Here is a 24157-nt window from a genome sequence, read left to right as displayed (position 1 = left end):
CGCATATTTGAATGGGGGTTACCGGACATTGCAAAAGCCAAGCAGTTTTGGATGGCCATCCAAAAATATTCATTGTGTGAAATAGTTTGCCAACTTTTGTAGACAAAATACGAAAATGTCCATTCCAGTGACTTTTTGGAGAATTCACAAATACAGGAAAGACGCACTTCTGACTATTTCGTTGAATATTGGTTCCAGATCTAGAAAGACCATTTAAGTGCAACATCTATCAATAAATTGGAAATGAGCAAATTAGTTTAAGTTGCTATTATTCGAAAATTAGAGAACGAAACCTGATGGTTTCCTTTTATCATTTGTCACAATATCTTGTGAAATTCTTTCGAGCATCTCGCCTATATAAACTGTATCGTTTATTATAGTGTTGTAGGGTATTCAACGGTCGGCCCCGCCCGACTGTAGCCTTTGCTTACACCTACTAGTCATCCTCTATAGAAAAGAAATTCTATGTAGAATTTTTGTTAAGAATTTTGAAGTTCGATTTTCTACTAAATAACTCTCAAGGCAAAAGCAATTCCTATTTTTATACCCTAAGCCACACAACTACAGAGGAATATATAATTTGATACGGCGAAAACGTGCCTCATCGACATAACGATTTTAGAGCTTAGGTCTCTTTGGACCATATCCGTTTCATGACGTTTGGAGTCAATCTAGTGGTGTTCGTCCGTCCGCCTGTCTATCTGGATGGCTGATGCGGACGATAAATCTCGAAGGAAGTATCCGATTTGATCCAAACATGGCAGATCGTAATTTGGTATTTGAAGTTCGTAATGAATACTACAGGCTGTGACAGAAAATTGTCTGTGCAGGTCCACAGCTTCGTATAGCCCCCATATAACGGTACCTCCCAATATGCAGATGATTTAAGAGCCATTATTTACCGGAACTATTTCAAATTTGGTATTTGAAGTTCGTAATGAATACTACAGGCTGTGACAGAAAATTGTCTGTGCAGGTCCACATCTTCGTATAGCTCCCATATAACGGTTCCTCCCGATATTGGCTGTTTTGATTATTTAAGAGCCATTATTTACCGGAACTATTTCAAATTTTGTATTTGAAGTTCGTAATGGATACTACAGCCTATGCCACAAAATTGTCTGTGCAGGTCCAAGTCTTCGTATAGCCCCCATATAACGGTGCCCCCCTATATTCGGTATTTTGATGATTTAAGCTACATTATAAACAGATTTTATTCAAGTTTTGCATTTGAATATTTTAATAGCTTATGACAAAAGTTGCCTATGCAGGTCCACGTCGTATAATATACGGTTACATTCGGTGCTTTTAAGAACGAATTATGGCCTTCAAACTCCCAATGAAACCGTCACACGCTGCCCGAATGTTACTCTGGGGTATTTTGTCCCATTCCCGGCGAAGCGCTTGCTTGAGGTGATCGACACTTTGGTATTTTTTTGTGGCAACATTGATTTCCAAAACACTCCAGACCCAATAGTCCAACGGATTGGTATCCAGAGATTTTGGTGGCCATTGTGCGCTGGAAATGAAGCGAGGAACCTCGTTTTGTAACCATTCTTGGGTGGCGATGGTGCTGAGTCCTGTTGGAATGTCCAAAGTCTGCGGCCAAAATGTTGGCGTGCCCTAGGTTTTAATACAACCTCCAGAATATTTTCGCGATAATATTCGGCATTTATTCTGATGCCTTGATTGATTAATAAGAGCGGCGAGCGACCATCGGCTGTTATGGCGGCCCATACCATCACCATAGTCGGTGCTTGAGTTCTGGTGGCCAACCGAACACATGCACATTTTCAGCTGACCTCTTTGGCAAGTAAACACGATCATTTTGTTTGCTGGACAACGAATGTTTTCTCATCGGAGAAAACCAAATTCGGCAGTTTACCACTTTCGGCCAAGCGAAGTAACTCTTTAGCTATTGCTGTGTAAGTTCTTGAACTTTTTGAAATTTTAATGGCTTTACCCCGAGCTCATTTTTCAATATTTGCCGAATGAAATATTGCGAGCCATTTTCGGTCACTGCGACGCGGGTTTCGCTTCTTTACTTTTCGAACCATTTCTGCTGATGTTGCTGTTTTCTTCCGTTCACTTCCTTGACGTCGTTCTACGCTACCAGTATCACGGCAACGAGCGATGGTACGAGACACAAAAGATTTATTCACATTTAAATGCTGGAGTGCTCTAACGATAGGCACTTGTTGTTTTCCAGCCAAATATAAAGAAATCAGACTATCACGCTTGAATTCCATCACGAAAAACTTTTTTCTGGAAAATTCTCAAAATGCGTTTGTACGCCTGTAAACAATATAATAGGCTGTCACTGAATTATTTTTAACAGCTGTCTGTCGAGTGACTTGGAAATAACAGCAGTCTGAATTGGTTGCAGTTTTTTTTTTTTTTTTTGTCTCTGGTACTCAACCCACAAAGGGTCACCATTTTTATACCCTACACCACCTAGTGGTAAGGGTATTATGTCTTTGTGCATTTGTTTGTAACATGGAGAAGGAAACGAGATAGGCCCATAGTTACTTTTGAGGATCTCCATAGAATCACTTTCTGAGTTGATTTATTCTTGTGAACAAAATGCAGGTCGCATTTATTATCCGATTGAGATGAAGTTGTTTAGCCCAAGGAGGAACTCTATTGAAATTGGAAATAATCGGTAAAAATTTAGATATAGCTCCCATATATATCTTCGTCCGATTTGCCTTTTATTGTGCACCAAACGTGTAATATCAGCCCGAATAGTATGGAATTTTGCACATACAACCATATTAGACCTAAAAATACATATGCCAAATTTGATCGAAATTGGTTCAGATATAGCTATAGCACCCACATATATTGTTTATCCGATTTGTCATTTTTGTTGTCCGCAGCCGTAATATGCATTCTGTAACAACAATATTTGGAGAAATATATCAAATGCAGCTCAGAAATACCTTTGCTAAATTTTATCCAGATCGGTTCAGATTTGGATATAGCTCCCATATATAACTTCGTCCGATTTACCTTTTATTGTGCACCAAACGTCTAATATTTGGGATGGAATTTGGCACACACGACCGAATTGAGTCTAGAAGGTAGTACGCCAAATTTGGTGAAGATCGGTTCACATATAGCTATAGCTCCCATATATACTATTCATCCGATTTGTTAAGTTTGTTACCCACAGCCGCAATATGCACTCCGTAACAACGACATTCAGGGAAATATATCAAATACAGCTCAGAAATATATTTGCCAAATTTTATCGAGATCGGTTCAGTTTTGGATATAGCTCCCATATATATCTTTATCTGTTTTCAAATTAATTTTGCAAATGGACAATACAAGTCCGAATTTAAAAGATACAAATGCTCCGGCATATTTAGTCCTTTGAACTTTAAATTATAATTATAATCATAGCGTGTATGAATGAATTCTCCGCTAAAAACTTTTAATTGTTATGCGCAGCTCCACTAAATTAGCAAAGCGATGTAGGGTATCATAAAGTCGGCCCCGCCCGACTTTAGGACTTTCTTTACTGGTTAATATTTTATCTGTCATAACTTGCGAAACAAGTCGACGATTCTTTACAACTTGCCATATCTAAACATTTCTCCTTACCTGATATCTGATATGAGTATGTTATATATCGAAATTCATGATGTCGTATAAAATTGAATAAAAAAGTTCGATTTCCTTGAAATTTTGGACATACCTATATTTTTATCTGTATTAGATGAAGTATAAAAATGGAATACTTCGGTCCGCTATATCTATTAGCTCAGGTATATTTCTAAAAAATGTTCACATATTTTATATAAAGCATAGGAAGTAGCCGATATAGTCCAAATCTGGCACGTTGTAATTCTTATATCAGTCTTAGCTCGGATTAATCAATATTGGCCAACTGCTTCGTAACCTCCCCCATAAGGGGTCAACAGTTTGAATAATCATAACTCAAGGCTGGGGTTATACATCTGTCGGCAAAACCGACTGATACAATTTTACTTGTTTTATAATACAAAAAATGCTTTAAGAAAGTCCTCTATGCCCTCTTACCCAACAAATATAAAAGACGAATCTTCAATGGTAAAAATGTGAGGTATTTCGAATTTATTAAATCTATATTTGTACACATATGGTTTTATAAATTTTCTCCATGATAGAGTCCTTTGTTGTAGAGACCATGATTGTAGAGTCCTTTATTATAGAGGCCGTGATTATACAGCCCCTTGTTAAAGAGACCATGATTGTAGAGTCCTTTGTTATAGAGACCATGATTGTAGATACCCTTATTGTACAAGCCATGATTGTAGAGTCCCTTGTTGAAGAGTCCATGATTGTAGAGTCCCTTGTTGAAGAGGCCATGATTGTATTGACCACTGTTGTCTCCGGCCACACAATTGATGGCTATGAAAGCAGCCATGAAACAGAGGGTGAATATCTGAAAATATAATATTTAACATGAAATGTTTCTTTGGATAAAGAGAAAAGTCCTTACAAATTTGAACATTTTTTCTGGTATTGTACTTTGGTACTTTGTATGATGTTGTAATGGAGTTTAGTTGTGAATTGATACGAATCTCAAACAGTGTTTGTTATTTATATTAAAATTAAAGAAAATGGTTCTGTAAAGGCAGCATAGGAACGGAGAGTAATAAATAATTGGTATTATTGCATTACATTTAAGGTTCTCCTCTCTATAAGTCTCGCCCACATAAAACGGTCAAGAGAGAAACGTTATTTTTATTACTGCTTGTGTTTAAGAACGTATTTGATATGTCTGCCTTTATAATTAGTTTGGGTAAATTAAAAATAACCCTTGTGAGTTCGATGGCAGTTCGAAACATAAAAATAATCCATGTGAGTTCGAAACATACACAATTGATAATTTAATATTCAACCATATTCTTTGATCCACTCTGAGATCTATTCCATAATTTCCATAATTAAGAGCCCTTATTTTTATCTACTGACTTTTTGAGCTTTAATTTTCCATTACTTATGTTTAGAAAAAGACGTATTTTGGTAAATTTCTGGAAAAATATTTGCCATGATAGAATAACAGGAGGTATAATAGGCTACATTTTAAATTTCTTTTGGAGCCCTTATAGTAAGCTTACAATAGGTGTGTCTGGTTACTTTTCCTGCAGGAATTGTCCAGCAACATCTTTCTGAGAGAGTAAGGTAGTTTTATTCTCTTTTGCAAGGAAATTGCGAAAAGTAAACAGACGGTATTCCTGCAGAAGCTTGCAACTAATCAGCTGATTTGTCAAAACAAACCAATTTGTCCCCCATTAAAAGAATTAAACGAAAGGAACCAGCACCAATTTCACAAGTTTTATGAATAAAAAGGAAATTTACAATAAAATAATAAAAATATGAGCAATAAAAGGAAGATAGATTTGATGTGTTCCGCGAATCTTTTAAACCTGTTGCTAATGGCATTTGTCTAAAAATGTAAAAATTTTATTATTTTTGACTATAGCGTGATTACAACAGATGGACAGATAGACGGACGTCTTAAAATTTTACGCTGAACAAGAATATATATACATTGTTGGGTCTAAAATTATTATTTCGATGAGTTACAAACGGAATGACGAACTAAATATACCTTCCACACTATGTATGTTGGAGGATATACAAATAAGGAAAGCTTCGGATGTTTCCTGCCCAAGTAAGAAACACTTAAAAAAATCGTTTAATACATTTAAATATACGTGGATCAGAAACCCCAAGAGAGTGCCTCCTCATGACACCTTTGGATCAGCTATATAGAGCCAAAGATCCTTCCATCCACTTTAGAAAACCCGGGTTAATATTTCCCACGGCAACACACTGTATTTTTTCAATTGCCCTACCGATCTTCTGATCATTCATTTAGTCTTCAATTCAAGTAAAAGACTTTCTATACGGGTGCAATGATAAAACATATTTTAAGGTCTTATCTGGATGAAATAGCTTTTTTAACTCTTCCACAAATTGAGGACATTAAGAAGGTCTGCTACATAGAAGACCCTCTTTAGGTTTTCTATTTATTAAAAATATATACAATCCCAGAGTCAGAATATTCATGACAAATGAAAACGCATGTTTTAATATCTCTGCCTAATTTGGGATTCAACGTTAATTTCATATTCCGTTAAATTATTCATAATTACCCAACTAAATATAAAGGCAGACATTCCAAACATTTGTGCGGTAATAAAAATAACGTCTGGTAACCTAAGGAATCACCCACAACAACGTTGTTTAATGGTGACGAGACTCGATTAATAGGCCACACCCAATGTAATGAAATAAATGCTGGATAATGTCGTCAGTTCTTGCATATATGGTCCTTGGCATCCAACAGATTTCATTTTTAATATAAATAACGGTTAATTTTTCACCACAGAATCAAATCACATTGAAACCTCATTACAACAATAACAAAGAAAAATAACAAAAACAACAAAATGTTTAAATTTGTAAGGATATTTAATTCTAGTTATAATCCTTATATCTAAAATAGTTATAATCCTTCCCTCGTTTCAGGTGTTTACATTGAGTCTCATACTTGCTTTCATAGCTGCCAATTGTAATGCCGAGTATAACAACAAGGGCCAATACAATCATGGACTGTTCAACAAGGGTCTCTATAATCATGGAATCTTTAATAAGGGCCTCTACAACCATGGACTTTTCAACAAAGGCCAATATAATCATGGACTCTTCAATAAGGGTTTATACAATCATGGTCTCTTTAACAAGGGACTCTATAATCATGGTCTCTACAACAAAGGACTTTATAATGGAGAACATCAATAAAGTATTTTTTTCTAATGTAATGGATTAAAAATGTTTAACAAATTTATGTTATTGTAAAATTTACTTTTTTGATTTCTATCTATGGTTAAATTTGCTAAAGGAAAGTTATAGAAAGTGATCGTTCATAGTCATACAACCTACTTTGATGGGTATTCACAATTGTAGTGTTTATATTTATTTTAATTATAATCGGACCCAGAGCACTACTATGTTCAGACTAATTTGTATAGAAATTGGTCTTCATATTCCCCTTAACGGAATTTTCACTTTCTAAGGGTTAACCAAATCTAAGATTTATTTAAACCTTGCCTTGTCCAACTATGTTTTCATTGTGCAGCAGACACTCTGCTAGACAAAAAAAATGAATCGACCACACCAATAAAAAACAGAATATTAAAAACATATATAAACAATTATTGGAATTTGAAGACAAAAACAACAACAACAGCAAGCAATATAAATCATAAATAAAAAATATATAATGGCAAATTGTTAAAAGATATTCGACCAACAGATTGAATTTGTTATAGCAGATTGACAATGATATTGAAATTGAATGCAAATTTAATATCCATTAATTGAATAATTATGTGTGGAAAATGTATTTCACTTGAGATTATTGTTGATTTTATTTTGGGGCATTGTCCTATAAATTTCAACAATTCTTTAATGGCGCATGTACATACATGTGTAAATATATAAGTCTTGACTAAGAACTCTCGAAGACCGCAAGGTCTTCTCATAGTGAATCAGTAGGCCTTCTCATAGAAGACCACCACGAATTCGTATTAAAAACAAGAAAATCCTCTCGTTAAAGGCCAGAAAATTTTATCGTAGAAGGACAGAAAGTTTTCTCACAGAAGACCAAAAGTCTACTCATAGAAGACCAAACAATCTACTCATAGAAGCCTAAAAGGTCTACTCACAGGATACCAGAAGATCTTCTTGCTGGAAATCAGAATGTCTTCTTCGGATAGAAGACCAAAAGGTCTCCGTATAAAAAGCCAGAATGTCTTCTTCAGATAGAAGACCAAAATGTCTTCGCTTAGAAGACCAAATGGTCTCCGTATAAAAAGCCAAAACGTCTTTGCATAGTAATACAAAAAGTCTGCTTATAATAGTCAACGAGGTCTACTCATAGAATGCCAAAAGGATACCAAAAGATATAATCTTAGAATATCGTAAGATCTGTCCATAGAAGACCAGAAGATCTTCCTATAGCAGATCTTCTTGCTGAATACCAAAAGATATGATCATAGAAAATCGCAAGATCTGTCCACAGAAGACCAGAATATCTGTCATAGAATTCCACAATGACGGTTCATACAAGATCAGAACGTCTGCTCGTTGAAGATCAGAGTATCTTTTCCTAGAATGCCACAAAGCCTTGTCATAAAAGGCTAAAAGTTCTTCATAGAAAACCTGAAGGCCTTCTCACAGAATACCAAAAAAGAACAAAAGGTTCGCGCATAAAAAAGGCCAGAATGTCTTTGCATAGCAGTGCAGAAACTTTGATCATAATAGTCCAGAAGATCTACTCATAGAATGTCAGAAGGTCTTTCTACGGCAGATCTTCTTATTGAATACCAAAAGATATGATATTAAAATATCGCAAGATCTGTTCATAGAAGACCAGAAAATCTTCTCATAGAATACCACAAGGTCTCTTCATAGAAAATCAGTATATCTGCTCGTGGAAGATCAGAATATAAATTTCTTGAATGCCACAAAGCCTTGTCATAAAAGCCCAAAAGGTCCTTATAGAAAACCTAAAGGTCTTCGCATAGAAGACCAAAAGGTCTGGTCATAGAAGATCTGGTGGTTTGCTCATAAAAGACCAGATGCGCTGCTTAAGAACAGCAAAAGGTCAAACCTTCTTCTGATCTTATAGGACCAGAATGCCTTGTAATGGAACACCTGCAGGTACTCTTGTTGATGAACAAACGGTCTACTCAAGAGATATGCTCAAAGAACACCAGAATAACTGATCATAGAACAACAAAAAGTCTGTTCATGGAAGGCCAAAATGTATGATCACAAAAGGCCAGAATGTTTGTTCGTAAAATACAAGAAGGTCTTGCCATGAAAGACCTGAAAGTCATATCATAGTAGTTCAGAAGGTCTTCTCAAAGACAACTATGGACAGTGTTGAAATATAGACCAGAAAGCTTTTTAATAGGAGTAATGATTGTCTAAGCTAGGGCAAGAGATGACATACTCATAGATTATATTATAGATATTTAAGTTTTATTATATGTGACCGAAAACCCGTATATAAATCGCTCTTCTGATTATTTCGAACCAACTTCGCTGAAGTTTAAAATTTCGGTTTCTGATTGTACACCAGAGACTTCTTAGAAACAAATATAAATACTATTAGTGCAGGCATCTGATACAGAGTTTCCTTCATTGTCCATTGACCTTTTATTCAACTATGCGATTTCTTACTTGCTCTTACTACATTTTTCGAAATCCAATAACCAACCAAATTTCTTTAAAAATATAACAACATTTATTTTTTAGAAAATATCAGAACCAGTCTTTCTGGCACGTATTAAAGCTTCTTCGGGATCCAACTTTTCATGCTCGGAAGGTTCAACGGGCGACAGATCTTCTTTGAGTTTGCCCTCCTTGAAATCATCGATAATCTTCTTGGAATAAATCGCATTAAACAGATCTAAACTTGTGAATTCCGATTGTATGACTTCAGGTGCCTTGTACGAGACATAGGGTCTCAGTTTACAACCCTCCAAATCGGGTACAATCAACTCGGGAATCTTCTCTGGAATTTCCACATATTTGCCATTAACAAAAATGCCAGTATCACGAACACCTCTCTTGTGAATTGGAACCGGGCAGTCCAAGGGATTTTTACGTTGTGCTTCCTTTACCACTCGTGTGCCTCGTTTGTTGTAGACCAAGAATTTACGGAAGTTGCGTTTGCCTTCCAGCGGTGTTGTTGTACAAATCGAACGTCGACCGCTTAAGGTTGTCAGTGTGCTTACGATTTGTTTGCAATTTTGCATTTTTATTTAATAATTTAACAAATCTGTTCCAATGCTTTTAATTTATTAAATAACCTGCTATTAGAGCTGGCAAACAATCGATAACAATATCGATTAGACTAGGCGGCCGAAATGAACCATTGTTGACGAATGAGGGAAAAGGCAACACAGCAAAACATCTGTTTTCTTGTTCACACAACATAATTATTTATGCGTTGGTTCACAGTGGCTTGGAAAATATGTCGTGTGTAGATCATAGGTGTCTAAATGTTGAGAGAAATATAACTCTTGGTAGAGAACATGGCAGAAGAATACAGGTAGATGCATCAACGCTTGGGAACATTGATATGTCAATAAAATCCAAAAGTTTTTTCAAATATAAGTAGAGTTTTATATGTTTTCTTATACTACGTCATTCGACATTTTCAATTCCAAAATTGGTTTGACAGTTCATTGTCCCAGCAGCTGTGTCGACGCTTCTACCTATATTCTTCTACCATGGTAGAGAACTGCCCCTCGTTAAATAACTGCTGAGAATTGCAAAGAGATAATAAATTTGTTACAGTTATGGTATGAACTTCTATATGTGATACATAGCCAAAGATCCGCAACTCCAATAAATAGCATACCACCTGTAAATTGCCCCTTGTAACCGAATCTCCAATGGAATCCGATCCCACTACCATTATTTGCAATGTATCTTACTTTCCTATATCAATTACGGCATTTTATTGTACGATATTCCGTCATACAATCATAATTCATATCATTGTACCTTGGCAACTCTATTGTTTTTGAATTCTCACAGCATGTAGCGTTCATATATCTCACGAGTAGTTTGTTGTCGGTCACTTTTTGCTTGCGTGAATATTTTTTAATGAAAAAAAAACAAGAAATTTGACATAAAATATACATAAATTGTGCAAAAATAGCATTTATAACTGTAAAAAAACACCCCACAAAATGACGGACACTGAAGATGTTAGTGAATTATTGTTTTTCGATACATTTTCCCATGAATCAGATGCGGTGCGTAGAAATACAACAGCGTAAAATTTTTCACCAAACTAATGTCTTTTCTGCTGTATTTTCCCTTCACTAGGACATCAATTTGGATCTGGTACAATTTCCCAAGCCGGTTTTCATCACACAAGTACGGATAATTCCGCTTGGTGCCCGTGTGCAGGCAGACTTCCCGGGTGGTGTTCGCTTGGGTGCCACCAATCCCTCAAAATTCGATATTGAGTTCTTTGTCAATGATTTGGGTATGCCGGGTGCATCGACATTTGAGAACTTGGGCCAATTGCAGTATAATCAAAACGATTGCATACATCTGGAATGTACCCAAGAGAAAATTCCCACCGATGGTTTGGTATTGCGTGGTTGGTATAATACCATTACATTGGCGGTTTATGGCATACTGACAAATTCCTTGACGGAAAATATAGCAAGTCCCCCGGCGGCACCATGTGAACCTGAAGATATGGAAGAGCTGGCACCAAATCTCAGCGGTGAGGCAAGAAACACCAGTTTACAAGATGAGGAAATGAAAGAAGAGTGGAAGGAACCATTGCCGGGCGAATTGCCCGTTGTCACCGCCCATGGTCATGAACGTGAAGATATTGAATATGAGGGCATGCGTGCCCGTGGTTTATCTTCAAGTGGTGAACACTATCATCGAGATTCGGGTGAGGAAAGAACTGAAAGACGGGCACGGAAATCATCCCGATCCTCGGAACGATCACCAACATCCTCCCGTAATCGTTGCCATTCAGAAAGCAATGACAGGGAGTACATACGTTCACGTGATCGGGAACGTGAAACACGAGAGAGGGAAAAGAATATGCGAGATTGGTCACGCAGTCCGGTATATGGCCATAGATCGAGAAGAAAACGTTCTGAACGTTCTCGGTCTGACATCGAAGAGTCTCATAAATGGCCACGCACTCCACCAGCTACCATAGTTTCGCCGGCCAGACCACGTTCCCCGGACTACAGTGATGAGGAGTCTAGTGCGGCTGCTCATTACAAGTCTTCGAAGCCACGTAACTACAATCGCAGATCGTCGGAGTCATTGGATGCTGTTGCAGCTAGCAATGAAAACCCAGAAACCACCTTGCCTGAAGAAGAGGAAACTCCCGGTACACCCGTAGAACAATATGAACCCATTTTAAGTGATGATGAGATATTGGACGATGAACCTGACGACGATTCGAATACCAATGATGACCAGGCCCAGGCGGCTGATGAATTCGAGCAAGAAATTCAATTGGCTGCGGCCCAAGCAAAACCCGCAATTATTGACTTTAATCCGTATACCCAACCTGTGCAAAAACTCAACGAAAGTTTTGTAAAAAAATATGACAAAGATGTTGAAGTTTTCCAAACACTGCTCGGCAAATATGAACAACAAACAAAATGCGATACCTTGCTGACATTTAAAGATGCAAGTACCGGGGCCGAAGAAAAGGAGGCATTTGTTTTCCTTTGTGAACAATTTATCAATCAATTGTCTTATATCTCCTCGGACTACAAGAGGCGAGATTATATTTTTAAGGAACTCTTTGGCAAGCAGGAAAATTTGAAATTGGTTTACAATATATTATTGGTCGCTTTGGATTTTGAGGCGGCCTGTGCCCAGCCACAACCGGCATTTAAGATTAGACACATAAAAACTGGGGCCAGATTAATGGAACTATTAGCCCCTTCTGCAACGCTTTTTGAATATTTACTTAATACCGTTAATTATGATCCCTTTAAAGCCATATTGCTGCTGTATCATCAAATGTATATGGCATTGTCCATTAAGTTGCTGTTGCTGAAGGCAATCTATGCATTGTTGGACACTAAACCGGCACTTCAATACTTCCTCTCCCCTGCCGTTGATGGTTATCAATTAATTTTGGATTTGCTGCATAGCTCAAAGTTAACGCGAACCAAATACTTTTTACAATCCATTATAAAGAAACTACATTTAAATGAGGCATTGGCAACAATAAGGGATACGTGCACCAATCTTTTTGTCCTCACCAACTATGAACCGTCCAGCATGGAACCATTTAATATTTTAGAATCAGCTGTGCTCCAAGTCATTGATGCTTTGCATGAGAATTGCCTCTCCTATCAACAGCCGCGAAGATTTTTACCTGTATCAAAGAAATTTGACATTTCTTTGGACACCTCGGCCCAAAGAAGTTTTGCCAATTTTTTGCGTTCATATTTCAATCATCATACCTTGGCCGAATCGTTGCTTTTGCTGCTGAGTAATTGTGATGCCCTGCCATCTTCATTGGTTTTAGCCAGTTTGGATATGTTGCAAGCTCTGCTATCGACCCATATTGGTATTGACTATTTGGTTGATGATGGTTTTGAGGTTACTCAAATGTTGGTGGCTATTCTATTGGGAATTGATGATGTTCCATCGCAGGATATGGAAGATGTTGCCGAACCAGAGGAGGAAGAGGGAGAAGGTGAGTTTAATTGGTAAGCAGAAATGCAAAAATAATATGAAATTGTATTTTCTTTTTAAGATGCTGAAATGAAGCCCTTGGACGGTGAAGCCAAATCCCAACCAGAGGAAGATGTTAAAAAATCTCCCACAGAATCAAAGGAAGTCACTGCAACAGATACAACTGTCCCAACATCAAGCACTGAGATCACAGATCCCAAATCCAGCAATGATCCTGAGGCTATGGAACTGGCCGAAAATGAAGAAATTCAAGTTATGGCCCAAAAACATTGCAAACGTTCCTATGAAGATCAGTTCATTAAATTAGGCATTGAACTTTCCTACAAAGTGCAGACACGTTATCATCTTGATGCCATTATTTTCTACTCAACTGTGGCTGAGCCCTATGATGCTGCGACATTGGCTGGCCATTTACATGCCATATATTCGCAAACCTGTAATGCCGATGGTCGCCAATATACCGTGGAAGTTATTGGTCTGAATAATCAGTTGCACGTATTCATGGATCTCATAAAGCAGGAACAACGTTTACAGGCCCAAAGACAACTATCGAGTCCTGGTGCCAAGTACAAGAGTCCCGTTCTCAGCTATGCTGTGGATATGGTGGATTGTTGTGTGAGATATTGTGAAAATTTGGATTACCTAATTGAGTTTGGAAAACGGATTTTGGAATTGGCCAAAAATCATGAGACATTCGAACCCTCCGTATCGGCGGTGCTCCAGGAATTGTTTGTCTATTTGAAACCCATAGAGGTGACAAATATCTTTTCATATGATGACATAACACCCCTGGTAGAGGTCATTACCCGGTCCATGGAATATGTAACCACATTCCCGGGTGATTTAATAATGGGCTTAAGGATTTTGAGACACTTGGCTATTGGGCCTTTCTCAAGACTCTATAAATCTGCCGATACCGAGGAGCTTAAACATCGCTACGTTGCCCTGCAATTCTATGCAGCGGATGGTATACAAACTCTTTTGCAGATTTTGGAAAAATTATGTGCTTATTTCGAACAACCTGGTCTACACACTCCCTCGTTGATGACCATTCAGGGTATTCATTGTTGTCAAATTATTCTGCCGACACTGCAAATATTACGTGAAATGTTATCATTTGCGATTCAGTGTCGTGATGCGGAGTTTAAAGATCTAACAGCTATCGATCATTTAATGCGGACCTATTATTTGATGCATTATTTCCCCAGTAATAGTCCCGCCGCGGCTGAAGTGGAAAAGTCGAAACATGAAATCATCCAAACATTGCTGGCCTACACACAACCCAATGAGCAGCATGAAGAGCTCTTGCATAAATCGCTGTGGACCCAAATGATCCGGGAGATATTGAAGAACATTGACAGTCCATCAACGTTTATACCAGGTACATGGGTTATGTAGAGAAATCGGTTATAGGTTTGCTTAAATATTCTTTAGAAAGAATATCGGCTAATTGCTGGGGGAAATTTCTGGCCTATTTCTCGACACGAAGGCGAATTATATTCAAAACATGAAAAACATATTTTGATTGGTGTCTTACTCTCGCTCGCATTCGTTAAACAAAAACAAGAACTTCATTTGTTCGCATTTTAACTAACCCATTATTTTTTTTTTCCAGGACTACTTGTATTGGCAGAATTGTTGCCTCTTCCCCTGCCTGTACCGCTGCCACAAACCGAGGCCACATCAACTGGAGAGACACTTAAAACAAAAGCCCAACGTTTACTTACGGAACGCAAACTCTGGTCTGCTCACCTGCATCCACAGGGCGCACAAATTGCCAGACTTATTGAGGCCATGGCTCCCTCATCATTCCCACAGTTAAGTGATCTCTTGACACGTGTATGCTTACAATTGGCAGACCTGGCACCCAACATGACATTGTTGATATCGAAAACGTTCAGTGATTTACTATGCAATGAATGGTCCACGGCAGGCCAACAGCCAACGGCTCAGCTATCCCGTCTATTGGTATTCTATGCCCGCTTAAATGTCTATCCCTCCCTGAAGATCTCAACATTGTCCATATTATCGGGAAAACTATGGGATTTGTTTCAACAATTATTGCTAATTAAAAATCCCTCAGAGATTGGCATAAAATGTCAGATATCTGTACATCGTCTGTTGGAAAGTTTTTTGGATACAGAAATCTCCTTTATTGCCACCAAGAATGTGTTGGCCAATAACAACACCAATCCTTTGCTCAATTTAGCCTCAGCTTTGCCCAACAAAGAGTTGATACCGAAAATTGCCGATGCCCTTTTTAGTAATGTAATGCAAGCAGATATAAAACAGGGTGAAGTATCGGCATTGGGCATACGGAATATGATCATACTTACCGATCATGATATTACCTTTTATCATTTGTGTGCGGTATTGAAACAGAAGAAGATGGAATTTCAAGAATGGTTGACGAAGCTAACAGATGTAAATGAAAGCATTACAGCCTATAATCCCAATGTGGAGGCGTTGATATTGTTTTTGCGTTCCCTCACACAAATTGAAGATTTGAATCAACAGTATTCCTATATACCACCAAGAACCTTGAAATTGACAGCCCAGGAATTGGCCATGATAATTGGTTTTAATCGAGAAGAAAAGGAGAAAACTATTATTGACCGTTTGTTAGTCCTCCTGGAACGCGGTGAGTCGACAGAGGTAAATGTCTCGCTCAAAAGTGATTTGCAGCAGCTAAAGGAAATGTTAACATCCTGTGATGTGGTTTTGTCATCGGGTAACGATGAAGAATCTGTGGCCTCGGGAAATGAGTTGAACAATGAACCCACTTTACCCCAAACAGAAAGCATTGTTTCCCAGTACGATTCTAGGCCAGTTTTTACCATCTACGATGCCTTGAACGGCGATGATTATCAAATGACTAGCGATTATTGGTTACAGGCCCTTAACATTGATGACTTAACCGCACAGGACTTTGAGACCCAATATGAGCGGGTAACATGTGACCTTACCGAATTGGCCCAATCCTGTCTAACACCGGAGTGTAATCTATCGTCAGATTGTAAACGGGTATTGCATCTGTCTGCCTCGCCGCAGTCGAATCGTGAACGTACACCCACGGCGCCATGTTTCCGTACCCGGCGCGTGGAGGTAGAACCCAGCACTGGAAGACCAGAAAAGAAAATCTTTGTAACTTCAATGCGTGGTAGGGGCTATGCAAGGCCACCACCATCCAGAGGAGATTTGTTCCGTTCACGTCCGCCCAACACCTCAAGGCCACCCTCTCTGCATGTTGATGATTTTCTGGCTCTGGAGACATGTGGAGCCCAACCAACTGGTCCCACAGGCTACAATAAAATACCACCCCTAATGCGTGGTTCTCGGGTGGGCCGTAATCGTGGCTCTCGTATTTCGGCAGCAGCTGCTTATCGTAAAACAAAACTCATACGCACCAATTCACCGCTGACATGGAGCGAAAGTGGCCCGCCCTCACATTATCGTTCCAGTGATTCTCATTTTGGTGGTGGTTCCTCGGGAGAGCCACACTATGTCACCTCACATTTTACCGGACGTATCCGTGGTCGTGGCCTAAGGTCAAGACCTTATATGCGCTAAAGCGAGCCAGCCAGCTTTGTGTGTGTTTTCTAATTTATTTTTAATTATTATCATTTCCAGCTTGCTGAACAAAAAGAAAAAAGTTTTCCATTTTAGTTTCCTTTACTACTTTATTGACTCAATTTTAAAACAATATTGCTTTTTTTGCATAAACAAAGACAAAATACAAAAACATATTTAGTATGTATAGAACAAAATACAAACAAACTAATAAACAAATTATTTTATTATCAACGTCATTCTAAAAAATATTAATTACATTGTGCATTTCTCTGCTCGTGTCATGGTTGTTATCACCATTTATTATTGCTTTTTATTCCTTATCAAAACTAAATTGATAATCCTTAGTTAGTCTATTTGGCACTGGTCAATCAGTGCTTCGTCCATAAATCTTTGCTCTCTGTTTTTTTTTTCTCTATTCTGTTATAATTGTATGAATTTTTACATCATGATCGTCCAAGGGTAATTCGCTCTCGTCGACAATCTGTTCGCGAAATGCCAAAGCCATATAAGTGGTTTTCTTATTCGGATAGGTGTTTTGGTGACGTCTCAGATAGCCATCATAATAGCCCATACCATGACCCATTCGGCCACCGGTCAAGGTAAAAGCTACGCCTGGCATAAGGAACAAATCAATGCCTTGTCCTGAAAAGAGGGTTTTTTAATATTACAAAATAAAATGTTATAGTGAAAGAAGTTTCCTACGGAGGATACAGAAGACTAAAGAAGAGCTTATAAAAGAAGTCTTCTTATACCACTATACTTCTTAGAGGTCTTCCGTTGGCAGAATACATCAATTAGACCCCAAAAAGGGTATCCTTAGATTTGAAGTAAAAAAGGTCTGCTTCGAATTTGAAGTTCTACGAAGGTTTTCTATGGACATAAAATCTAGAGATTTACTATAAACCGAATATCTCCTAGAGTTCTACTACATAAAAAAACTTCTGGGCTTAAAAAAAGGTCTGCTTTGAATTGAAGTTTTACGAAGGTATTTTGGGACAATACCTCCATGATGGGTTCTATAGACATAAAACCTCTTACAGGTTACGTACAGACAGAATATCTACCAGAGGTCTAACATATTAAACACCTTCTGGGCGTTACCTGTGACATTTATATAGTTAGAATACATTCCTAGACAGAATATCTAAAAGAGGTCCCTCAAGACAAAAAATCTCGTAGATGTGCCTTTAGAAAAAAGTCCTCTTCGATAACATCCTGGAGGTTCTTTTCTAGACCTCTCAAAGGTCTTTACAGTTGTATATTTTTAAATATACAAATCCTTGAGGGCTTTATAGACAAAATGCCTTAGGTCTTCCATAGACAAAATTCTTCAGAAGTCATTCTTCAGAGAGAAGACCTCCTCTAGTAGTCCTCTAGAGAGAAGGTATCCTTGAGAGGCTCTCTAGAAAGTGGACCTCCTGGAGGTGTTCTCTAAACAGGTGTTCTTTAGACAGAAGACCATCTAGATGTCTTCTCCATGCAGAATAAATTCTTGAGGCTTTATCTTGAAAGAAGAAAGGTAGGAAAACTTGCTCGGAGTCTTTTCATGAATAAAGACTTCCTCAAGGTCTTCCTTAGATAAAAAAAATCTACTCCTCCTAGACTTTCTATGTGTCTTCTCTAGACAAAAAAATAGCATCCTAAAGATTTACTTGAGCAAGGATGGAAACTTGCTCGGAGTCTTCTCTTAAAGGAAACCCAGATCGACAAAAACCTAGACCTATTAGAGGTATCATCAAGACAGAAAAATACCCCAGACAAAAAAAAAAACCTTTTCTTGAAAGAAAAGCAGAAGGCTTCCCAGAAATATTTTACGGACGGAAGATTTCTCACAAGTCTAATATGAAGAGGAGACCTCCCAGAGCTCTTCTATAGTCAAAGGAATTTTAGGTGGTCTACTCTCAAAACAGAAGACTGTCTTTAAAAGACGGAATATCTTATAAAGCACTGAGCAAATGATCGCTCAAGGCATACTACTAAGTGGTCACTGCAGTATCAGATATCTGAGCTTAAGAAGGATGTTGACTATTTTAAGATGAAGAAGCGGGGGAGACAATTGAATACAACAAGAGATATATGCTATTTGGCAGGTGGCAAATAGAAACTCTGGAATTCTTCTCAAACATAAATCCAATTATCATCTACAAGGCAGATAACCTAGTGTTAACCTACAGATCTACTTGCTAGAGGTCTTATCTGGGCAAAGAACAACTGCTAGTCTTCTATAACCAGAATAGATCCTCTTCCTATATTCAAAATATTCAATTATTATAAAAACATTACTACTTTTTCCGCCTTCATTTGAAATCTTTCATTTCCTTACCATTTGTCAAAGCATTCTCACGGCCCTCTTTGGCGCTGGGTTGCTTGATATTCCATTTGGTTAACGGCAATGAATTGTAATCTTCCAAATTTTTCAGACGTACCATTTCCATATTGCTACCCTCATAGGTTGGCACAAAAACATGTTTTTCCAAACGAAAACATTCATTCAACAATTCGCCCGTGTCCACCTCTGAGCTGGTGCTCAAATAGATGCTTATACGTTGTGAGTTACGGAATGCTTCCGTTTGCAAAACCTAAGCGAACCAAAAACCACATTTTAAATATTTTTCATTAGCTGATAAAGACAAGTAATTATCAATGAAATTAAATTACCTTTTCGGTTATGGCCTTTGACTGTTTGGCTCTGGATTCGGGTGTAATGTTTTTCAAAACTTCACCTTTCATGCGACTTCTTAGCGCCACCTTAAGGGGATTCGATAGATTTTTGGCCATAATTATAGAAATGCTTTTTGAATAATTTGAGACTTGTCTGGCGAGCGTGTGTTTTTTCTCCGCGAGCAATGTGTTTACCCAACGACTATCAGTAATAGACTGCTGTTCGCCAAACTCAAAACATTATTATTTTCAATCGATTTCAGAATATCATTTTACGAGTTGAGACCGGTTTTTGGCTGTTCTCGGGAAATTTTTTTGTTCTCAGCTAAGTGTATATGTTTTTGTTTTGCTCTTTACATTGTTATGGTGTTGTTGTTGTTGAGATTATGTTGCTATACTTATCTAAGGGAAATATTGTTTTCCGCCTGACCTCATGGTGGGTATTTACAGATCATTATGTTTAACATATGTCATTTTATAGTAGGGTTTTTAAATGTGCTAGTATTTTTGGCCAAGGATCATGGTCATTAATGCTTCAAGGGGTTTGATCAGGTGGTAATCTATAATTTTAATTTTAGACCGAAGTAAATAAAAATGTTAATATTGGTAGTAGAGTTTATTATAGTTTATATACCTTACAACACTATGTGAAATATTGGTTTCCCACTTAGGAAAGTATGTATGGATCTCGCCTAGCTATGAATGTCTGTCCGTCCGTCTGTCCATGTTAAATTGTAATCACTCTACAGGTCGCAATTATGGCCCGATCTTCACGAAATTTAGAATGGAGGTGAGGCTAGAGCCAGAATAGAAGCCTTTTGCTTTTGTAGATAATCGCAAAATATTGAACCAAATGAACCAAAAACAAAAGAAAATCCTGATCACACAATTGAAGTTAATCGACACGCCTGAGGAGAGAGTTAAGGACTGGATTAATTATATTTAGCTGTAAAGTGGACCTTGGTCAAAATGCTAATGCTAATATCTGTCAGTGCCCCTTGACTTAATTTCAAAAACGAAATCTTCCAAAATGGATTTGGACATAAAGGGGCTTCTAACATATTGTAGTGTTGTAGGGTATCACATGGTCGACCCCGCACGTTTATAGCCTTTGCTTACTTTTTATAGATGGTAAATTATTAAGCTTCTATAGACAAACAATGTTTTATATACATAGAAGGTCTGCCTCCTTTATGTCTTCTATGCTGAGACATTTGCGTCATATCTCCTTCGAGCACCTAACGTAAGAAAGGGAATTATATTTTTATAGATTTCCTTCGCTAGTAATTATATACATCAGCTTCAACTTCCGACCGCAAAATTAATGTAGTCCTCTGTTAATTCCAAAATTCAAAGGACTGGTGAACTCTTCATAGTAGATTAGTGCACAAGTAATATTACCATGTTCGGGGAAGCGTTAAAGAGTACAAGGTGAGATGGAAAGGAAGGAACGTCAAAGAAGTGGACGGAAGAAAACAGCAACATCAGCAAAAATGGTACGAAAATTAAAGAAGCGGCTTGATCGAAACCCGCGTCGCTGTGGCCGAAAAATGGGTCGTGAGCTGAACATATCGCAATATTCCATTCGGCAATTCGGGGTGAAGCCATTGAAATTCCAAAAAAGTGAAAGAACTTACAACGCAACAGAAAGAAAAAAGACTCAAAAGAGCTAAAGAGTTGATTCGCTTGGCCGAAAGTGGTGAACTGCCGAATTTGATTTTCTCCGATGAGAAAACATTTGTTGTCCAGCAGTTTGTAAACAAACACAATGATCGTGTTTACTTGCCAAAGAGGTCAGCTGAAAATGTGCACCTTCGGTTGTCCACCAGAACTCAAGCGCCGGTCATGGTGATGGTGCGGGCCGCGATTACAGCCTATGGTCGCTTCCCGTCGTATTAATCGACCGTCAGAATAAATGCCGAATATTTTCGAGGAAATTATTCTGGAGGGTGTATTAAAGCCTTGGACACGCAAACATTTTGGCCGCAGTCATTAGAAATCCCAACAGGACTCAGCATCATCGAACTCAGCACGCGCCACACATGAATGCTTACAAAATGAGGTTCCCCGCTTCATTTCCAGCGCACAATGGCCACCAAAATCTCCGGTTACCAATCCGTTGGATTATTGTGTCTGGATTATTTTGGAAAGCAAGGTTGGCACTAAAATATACCAAAGTGTCGATCATCCCAAGCAAGCCTTTCGCCGGGAATAAGCAACATTCGGGCAGCGTGTGACGGTTTCATTGGCCGTTTGAAGGCCATAATTCGTGCCAAAGGTCACCAATTAGAACGAATCTAAACTATCGAAATCTAAAATTTGATGTTATTTCCGAATTTTCTGTCTTCATTCAATAAAATTAAAAAACAAAATGTTTCAGTTATTTAAAGTGCTATTCAGGACTTTGGTGATGTTCCCCTTGGATATGCTCATGTCTTGCGCGCGGCTCTTAATGTGGCTGGACCTGGCTTTTAAAACTAACATAAATATTTCAAAGTCCTCCAGCACTTACCTTCTCTTTTAAAATCCTTCAGCAGAGCATCTACTCCTCATGGAGTGGCTTGGAATACCAACCTAGAATTTCGGCCTCCTTTGTAGCCTTTGAGAGTAGTGGCAACTTGGGCACTATTTCGCAGCTATCGATTTGTCATAATGTCATTTTTACTACTTATTGACTTCTTCTCGAGCTTCTTGGTCTCGTTCTCATCCGTCTGATGCGTTTTTTTGCGATCTTTGGCACAATTTTTCGAGTTTGAGTCGAACTTGAAATTCAGTAATGGCGGTGACTTTGACAGCCCAGCTTAGAATTGTAAACAAATAACAGCTGATCTCACAATTCTTGTCATGATGTGAAGAGTTGTGTTTTGTTTTTCAAGAATATCATTTTAAGGACTATCAGAGCATGAAACAAGGATTTTTAGGATATTTCATAAGAATATAATTAATGGATATTTGTAAAAAGAATGTTAAAAAGAAGTAAAGTGGATTTTTTAAGACTAATAAAAAACAAAAAAAAAAATGGATTTTTAGAAAACTAAAAAATACAGTTCATAAAATATTACAAAAAAAAAAAAAAAAATAAGTTGGATTTAAAAACATTAAAGTGAATTTAATTAAAATGGACTTAAATGAATTAAAGTGCATTTTTACAACTTTTGTTAATTAGAGTGAATTTTTTTAAAAGTAAGGTTGATTTTAAACTTAATGTAAATTTTCTGATATATCTAAGAAAGTGTCAGGGTCTTCTTAAGATTATTTTTTGTTTTAATTTAAAGTGATTTTTTAGGAATATTTTTGGTAAAATTGATGTGTAGTTTTAACAATACTTTTTAAAAAAGTTAAGGTGTAAGCTATTTAAAGAATTGTCTTTTAATTTTTGTAAAAGTAAATATTAACATTGTTTTTTTTAAGAACAATTTTTAAAAATAGGCTATGAATTTCTAAAGTATTTTAAAAAAAGGAAATGCGAGGCTTTTTAAGGATATATTTTTAATTAATTGATTTTTCTGAAATGAATGTGGATTTTTAAAGAATATTTAAAAAAAAAAAATTATATTTTTAGAAGAATATAAAAACAAAATAACTTTAATTTTTCCCACTTCCTTTAAATATTTTTATACTTTTAGCCATATGGCTACAGAGGGTATATATCATTTGATACAGCCAAAACGTGTCTCATCGAAATTACGGTTTTAGACCCTAGGACTCTTTGGACCAAATCCGTTTCAGGACTTTTGGAGTCGAAGTAAGAGTCCGATTGTCTTCAGAATTTCACACATCACAATATCTTTATTAACCCAATGTCTGGTGTGAAATTGGAATATATCGGTCCACTTCTTCTTGTACCTCCCTCACAAAGCATCAAATTTTTGAAAAACCAAAATGATAATAAAATCCAAAATATCTTTCCAAACCAGCCAAACTCAGCATATCTCAATATTTCTACTAACACAAGATCTGCAGTGAAGATGGAGTATATCGGGCCACTCTTTTTGGTACCTCCCATACAACGGGTCAAAAATTTGAATACTTATGACTCTCACAAAATAATAAATTAACATTCGATTCTCTTCATATTTCACACATCTCATTAGATCTATTATCACAAGATCTGCCGTAAAGATGGGATGTATCGGTCTGGTACCTCCCATTTACATTTTATATACCCATGAAGCTCATAAGACGTGAAATTAACATCTGATTCCATTCGGACTTGGAACATCTCAATATTTCTATCAACAGATGATCTGTTATAAAGATGGTAGAGATCGAAACATTCCTTCTGGTACCTCCTCACAAAGGATTAACATCAATGCGCGAAATTAACATCCGATCCCATTCAGACTTGGTACATCTCAATATTACCGTCAACACAAGATCTGTTATAAAGATGGAAGGGACCGGACTATTTCTTCCGGTACCTCCCCCACATAGGGTTCAAGATTTTGAAAAATCAAGCAAAAAGGTTCACAATTTTGTCATAACTTGCGAAACAAGTCAGCGATTCTTTACTTGACATATCTACATATTTTTCTCAACCAGAAACCTGATATGAACATGGAATTTATGATTTCGCATAAAATTGGATATAAATGTTCCCAAATCTATGCCCACACCAATATATTTTTTACCTGAATTAGATGAAGTA

General features: G+C 37.4%; 4 protein-coding genes across 5 annotated transcripts; 1 reads left to right on the top strand and 3 right to left on the bottom strand.

Moving 5' to 3' along the window:
- Positions 1–4091: 4091 nt before the first annotated feature.
- Positions 4092–4979, bottom strand: LOC105261600 (PPE family protein PPE34). The gene is made up of 2 exons (XM_011292798.3): positions 4490–4979; positions 4092–4432 (listed from the first exon to the last, which is right to left on the bottom strand). The coding sequence occupies exons 1-2, from the start codon at positions 4499–4501 to the stop codon at positions 4133–4135; spliced, it is 312 nt and encodes a 103-aa protein (XP_011291100.1). The 5' UTR covers positions 4502–4979; the 3' UTR covers positions 4092–4132.
- Positions 4980–9290: 4311 nt separating this feature from the next.
- LOC101895539 (large ribosomal subunit protein mL41) lies at positions 9291–9916 on the bottom strand. Its single transcript, XM_005180033.4, has one exon. It carries the CDS (start codon positions 9825–9827, stop codon positions 9321–9323), a length of 507 nt encoding a protein of 168 aa, XP_005180090.1. The 5' UTR covers positions 9828–9916; the 3' UTR covers positions 9291–9320.
- A 725-nt stretch (positions 9917–10641) lies between these two features.
- LOC101895889 (protein virilizer) lies at positions 10642–17084 on the top strand. Its single transcript, XM_011292799.3, has 4 exons — positions 10642–10835; positions 10909–13276; positions 13337–14656; positions 14891–17084. Exons 1-4 carry the CDS (start codon positions 10770–10772, stop codon positions 16843–16845), a joined length of 5709 nt encoding a protein of 1902 aa, XP_011291101.1. The 5' UTR covers positions 10642–10769; the 3' UTR covers positions 16846–17084.
- Positions 16929–22286, bottom strand: LOC101895714 (5-formyltetrahydrofolate cyclo-ligase). 2 transcript variants are annotated; one of them, XM_005180034.4, is made up of 4 exons: positions 22022–22286; positions 19507–20069; positions 19172–19427; positions 16929–17490 (listed from the first exon to the last, which is right to left on the bottom strand). In XM_005180034.4, exons 2-4 carry the CDS (start codon positions 19624–19626, stop codon positions 17261–17263), a joined length of 606 nt encoding a protein of 201 aa, XP_005180091.1. In that variant the 5' UTR covers positions 19627–20069; positions 22022–22286; the 3' UTR covers positions 16929–17260. The 2 variants fall into 2 exon arrangements, with proteins under 2 accessions (XP_005180091.1, XP_019891121.1); XM_020035562.2 differs by having other exon boundaries at positions 22084–22286.
- Between the last annotated feature and the right edge of the window lie 1871 nt (positions 22287–24157).

Source organism: Musca domestica, unplaced genomic scaffold (genome assembly GCF_030504385.1).
Source record: "Musca domestica strain aabys unplaced genomic scaffold, Musca_domestica.polishedcontigs.V.1.1 35, whole genome shotgun sequence".
NCBI lineage: Eukaryota > Metazoa > Arthropoda > Insecta > Diptera > Muscidae > Musca > Musca domestica.
Note: the sequence above shows the minus strand (reverse complement) of the source record. Positions and strands in the feature narration are given on the sequence as shown.

Excerpts from the sequence above, each read along its gene's own strand:
- LOC101895539 (XM_005180033.4), bottom strand. The coding sequence starts at position 9,827 with ATGCAAAATTGCAAACAAATCGTAAGCACACTGACAACCTTAAGCGGT.
- LOC101895714 (XM_005180034.4), bottom strand. The coding sequence starts at position 19,626 with ATGGCCAAAAATCTATCGAATCCCCTTAAGGTGGCGCTAAGAAGTCGC. Across the intron at positions 19,428-19,506 it reads CAAAGGCCATAACCGAAAAG|GTTTTGCAAACGGAAGCATT; the intron begins GTAATTTAATTT and ends TGGTTCGCTTAG. Across the intron at positions 17,491-19,171 it reads TGAGAATGCTTTGACAAATG|GACAAGGCATTGATTTGTTC; the intron begins GTAAGGAAATGA and ends CCCTCTTTTCAG.
- LOC101895889 (XM_011292799.3), top strand. The coding sequence starts at position 10,770 with ATGACGGACACTGAAGATGTTAGTGAATTATTGTTTTTCGATACATTT. Across the intron at positions 10,836-10,908 it reads TTTCCCATGAATCAGATGCG|GACATCAATTTGGATCTGGT; the intron begins GTGCGTAGAAAT and ends TCCCTTCACTAG. Across the intron at positions 14,657-14,890 it reads TCCATCAACGTTTATACCAG|GACTACTTGTATTGGCAGAA; the intron begins GTACATGGGTTA and ends TTTTTTTTCCAG.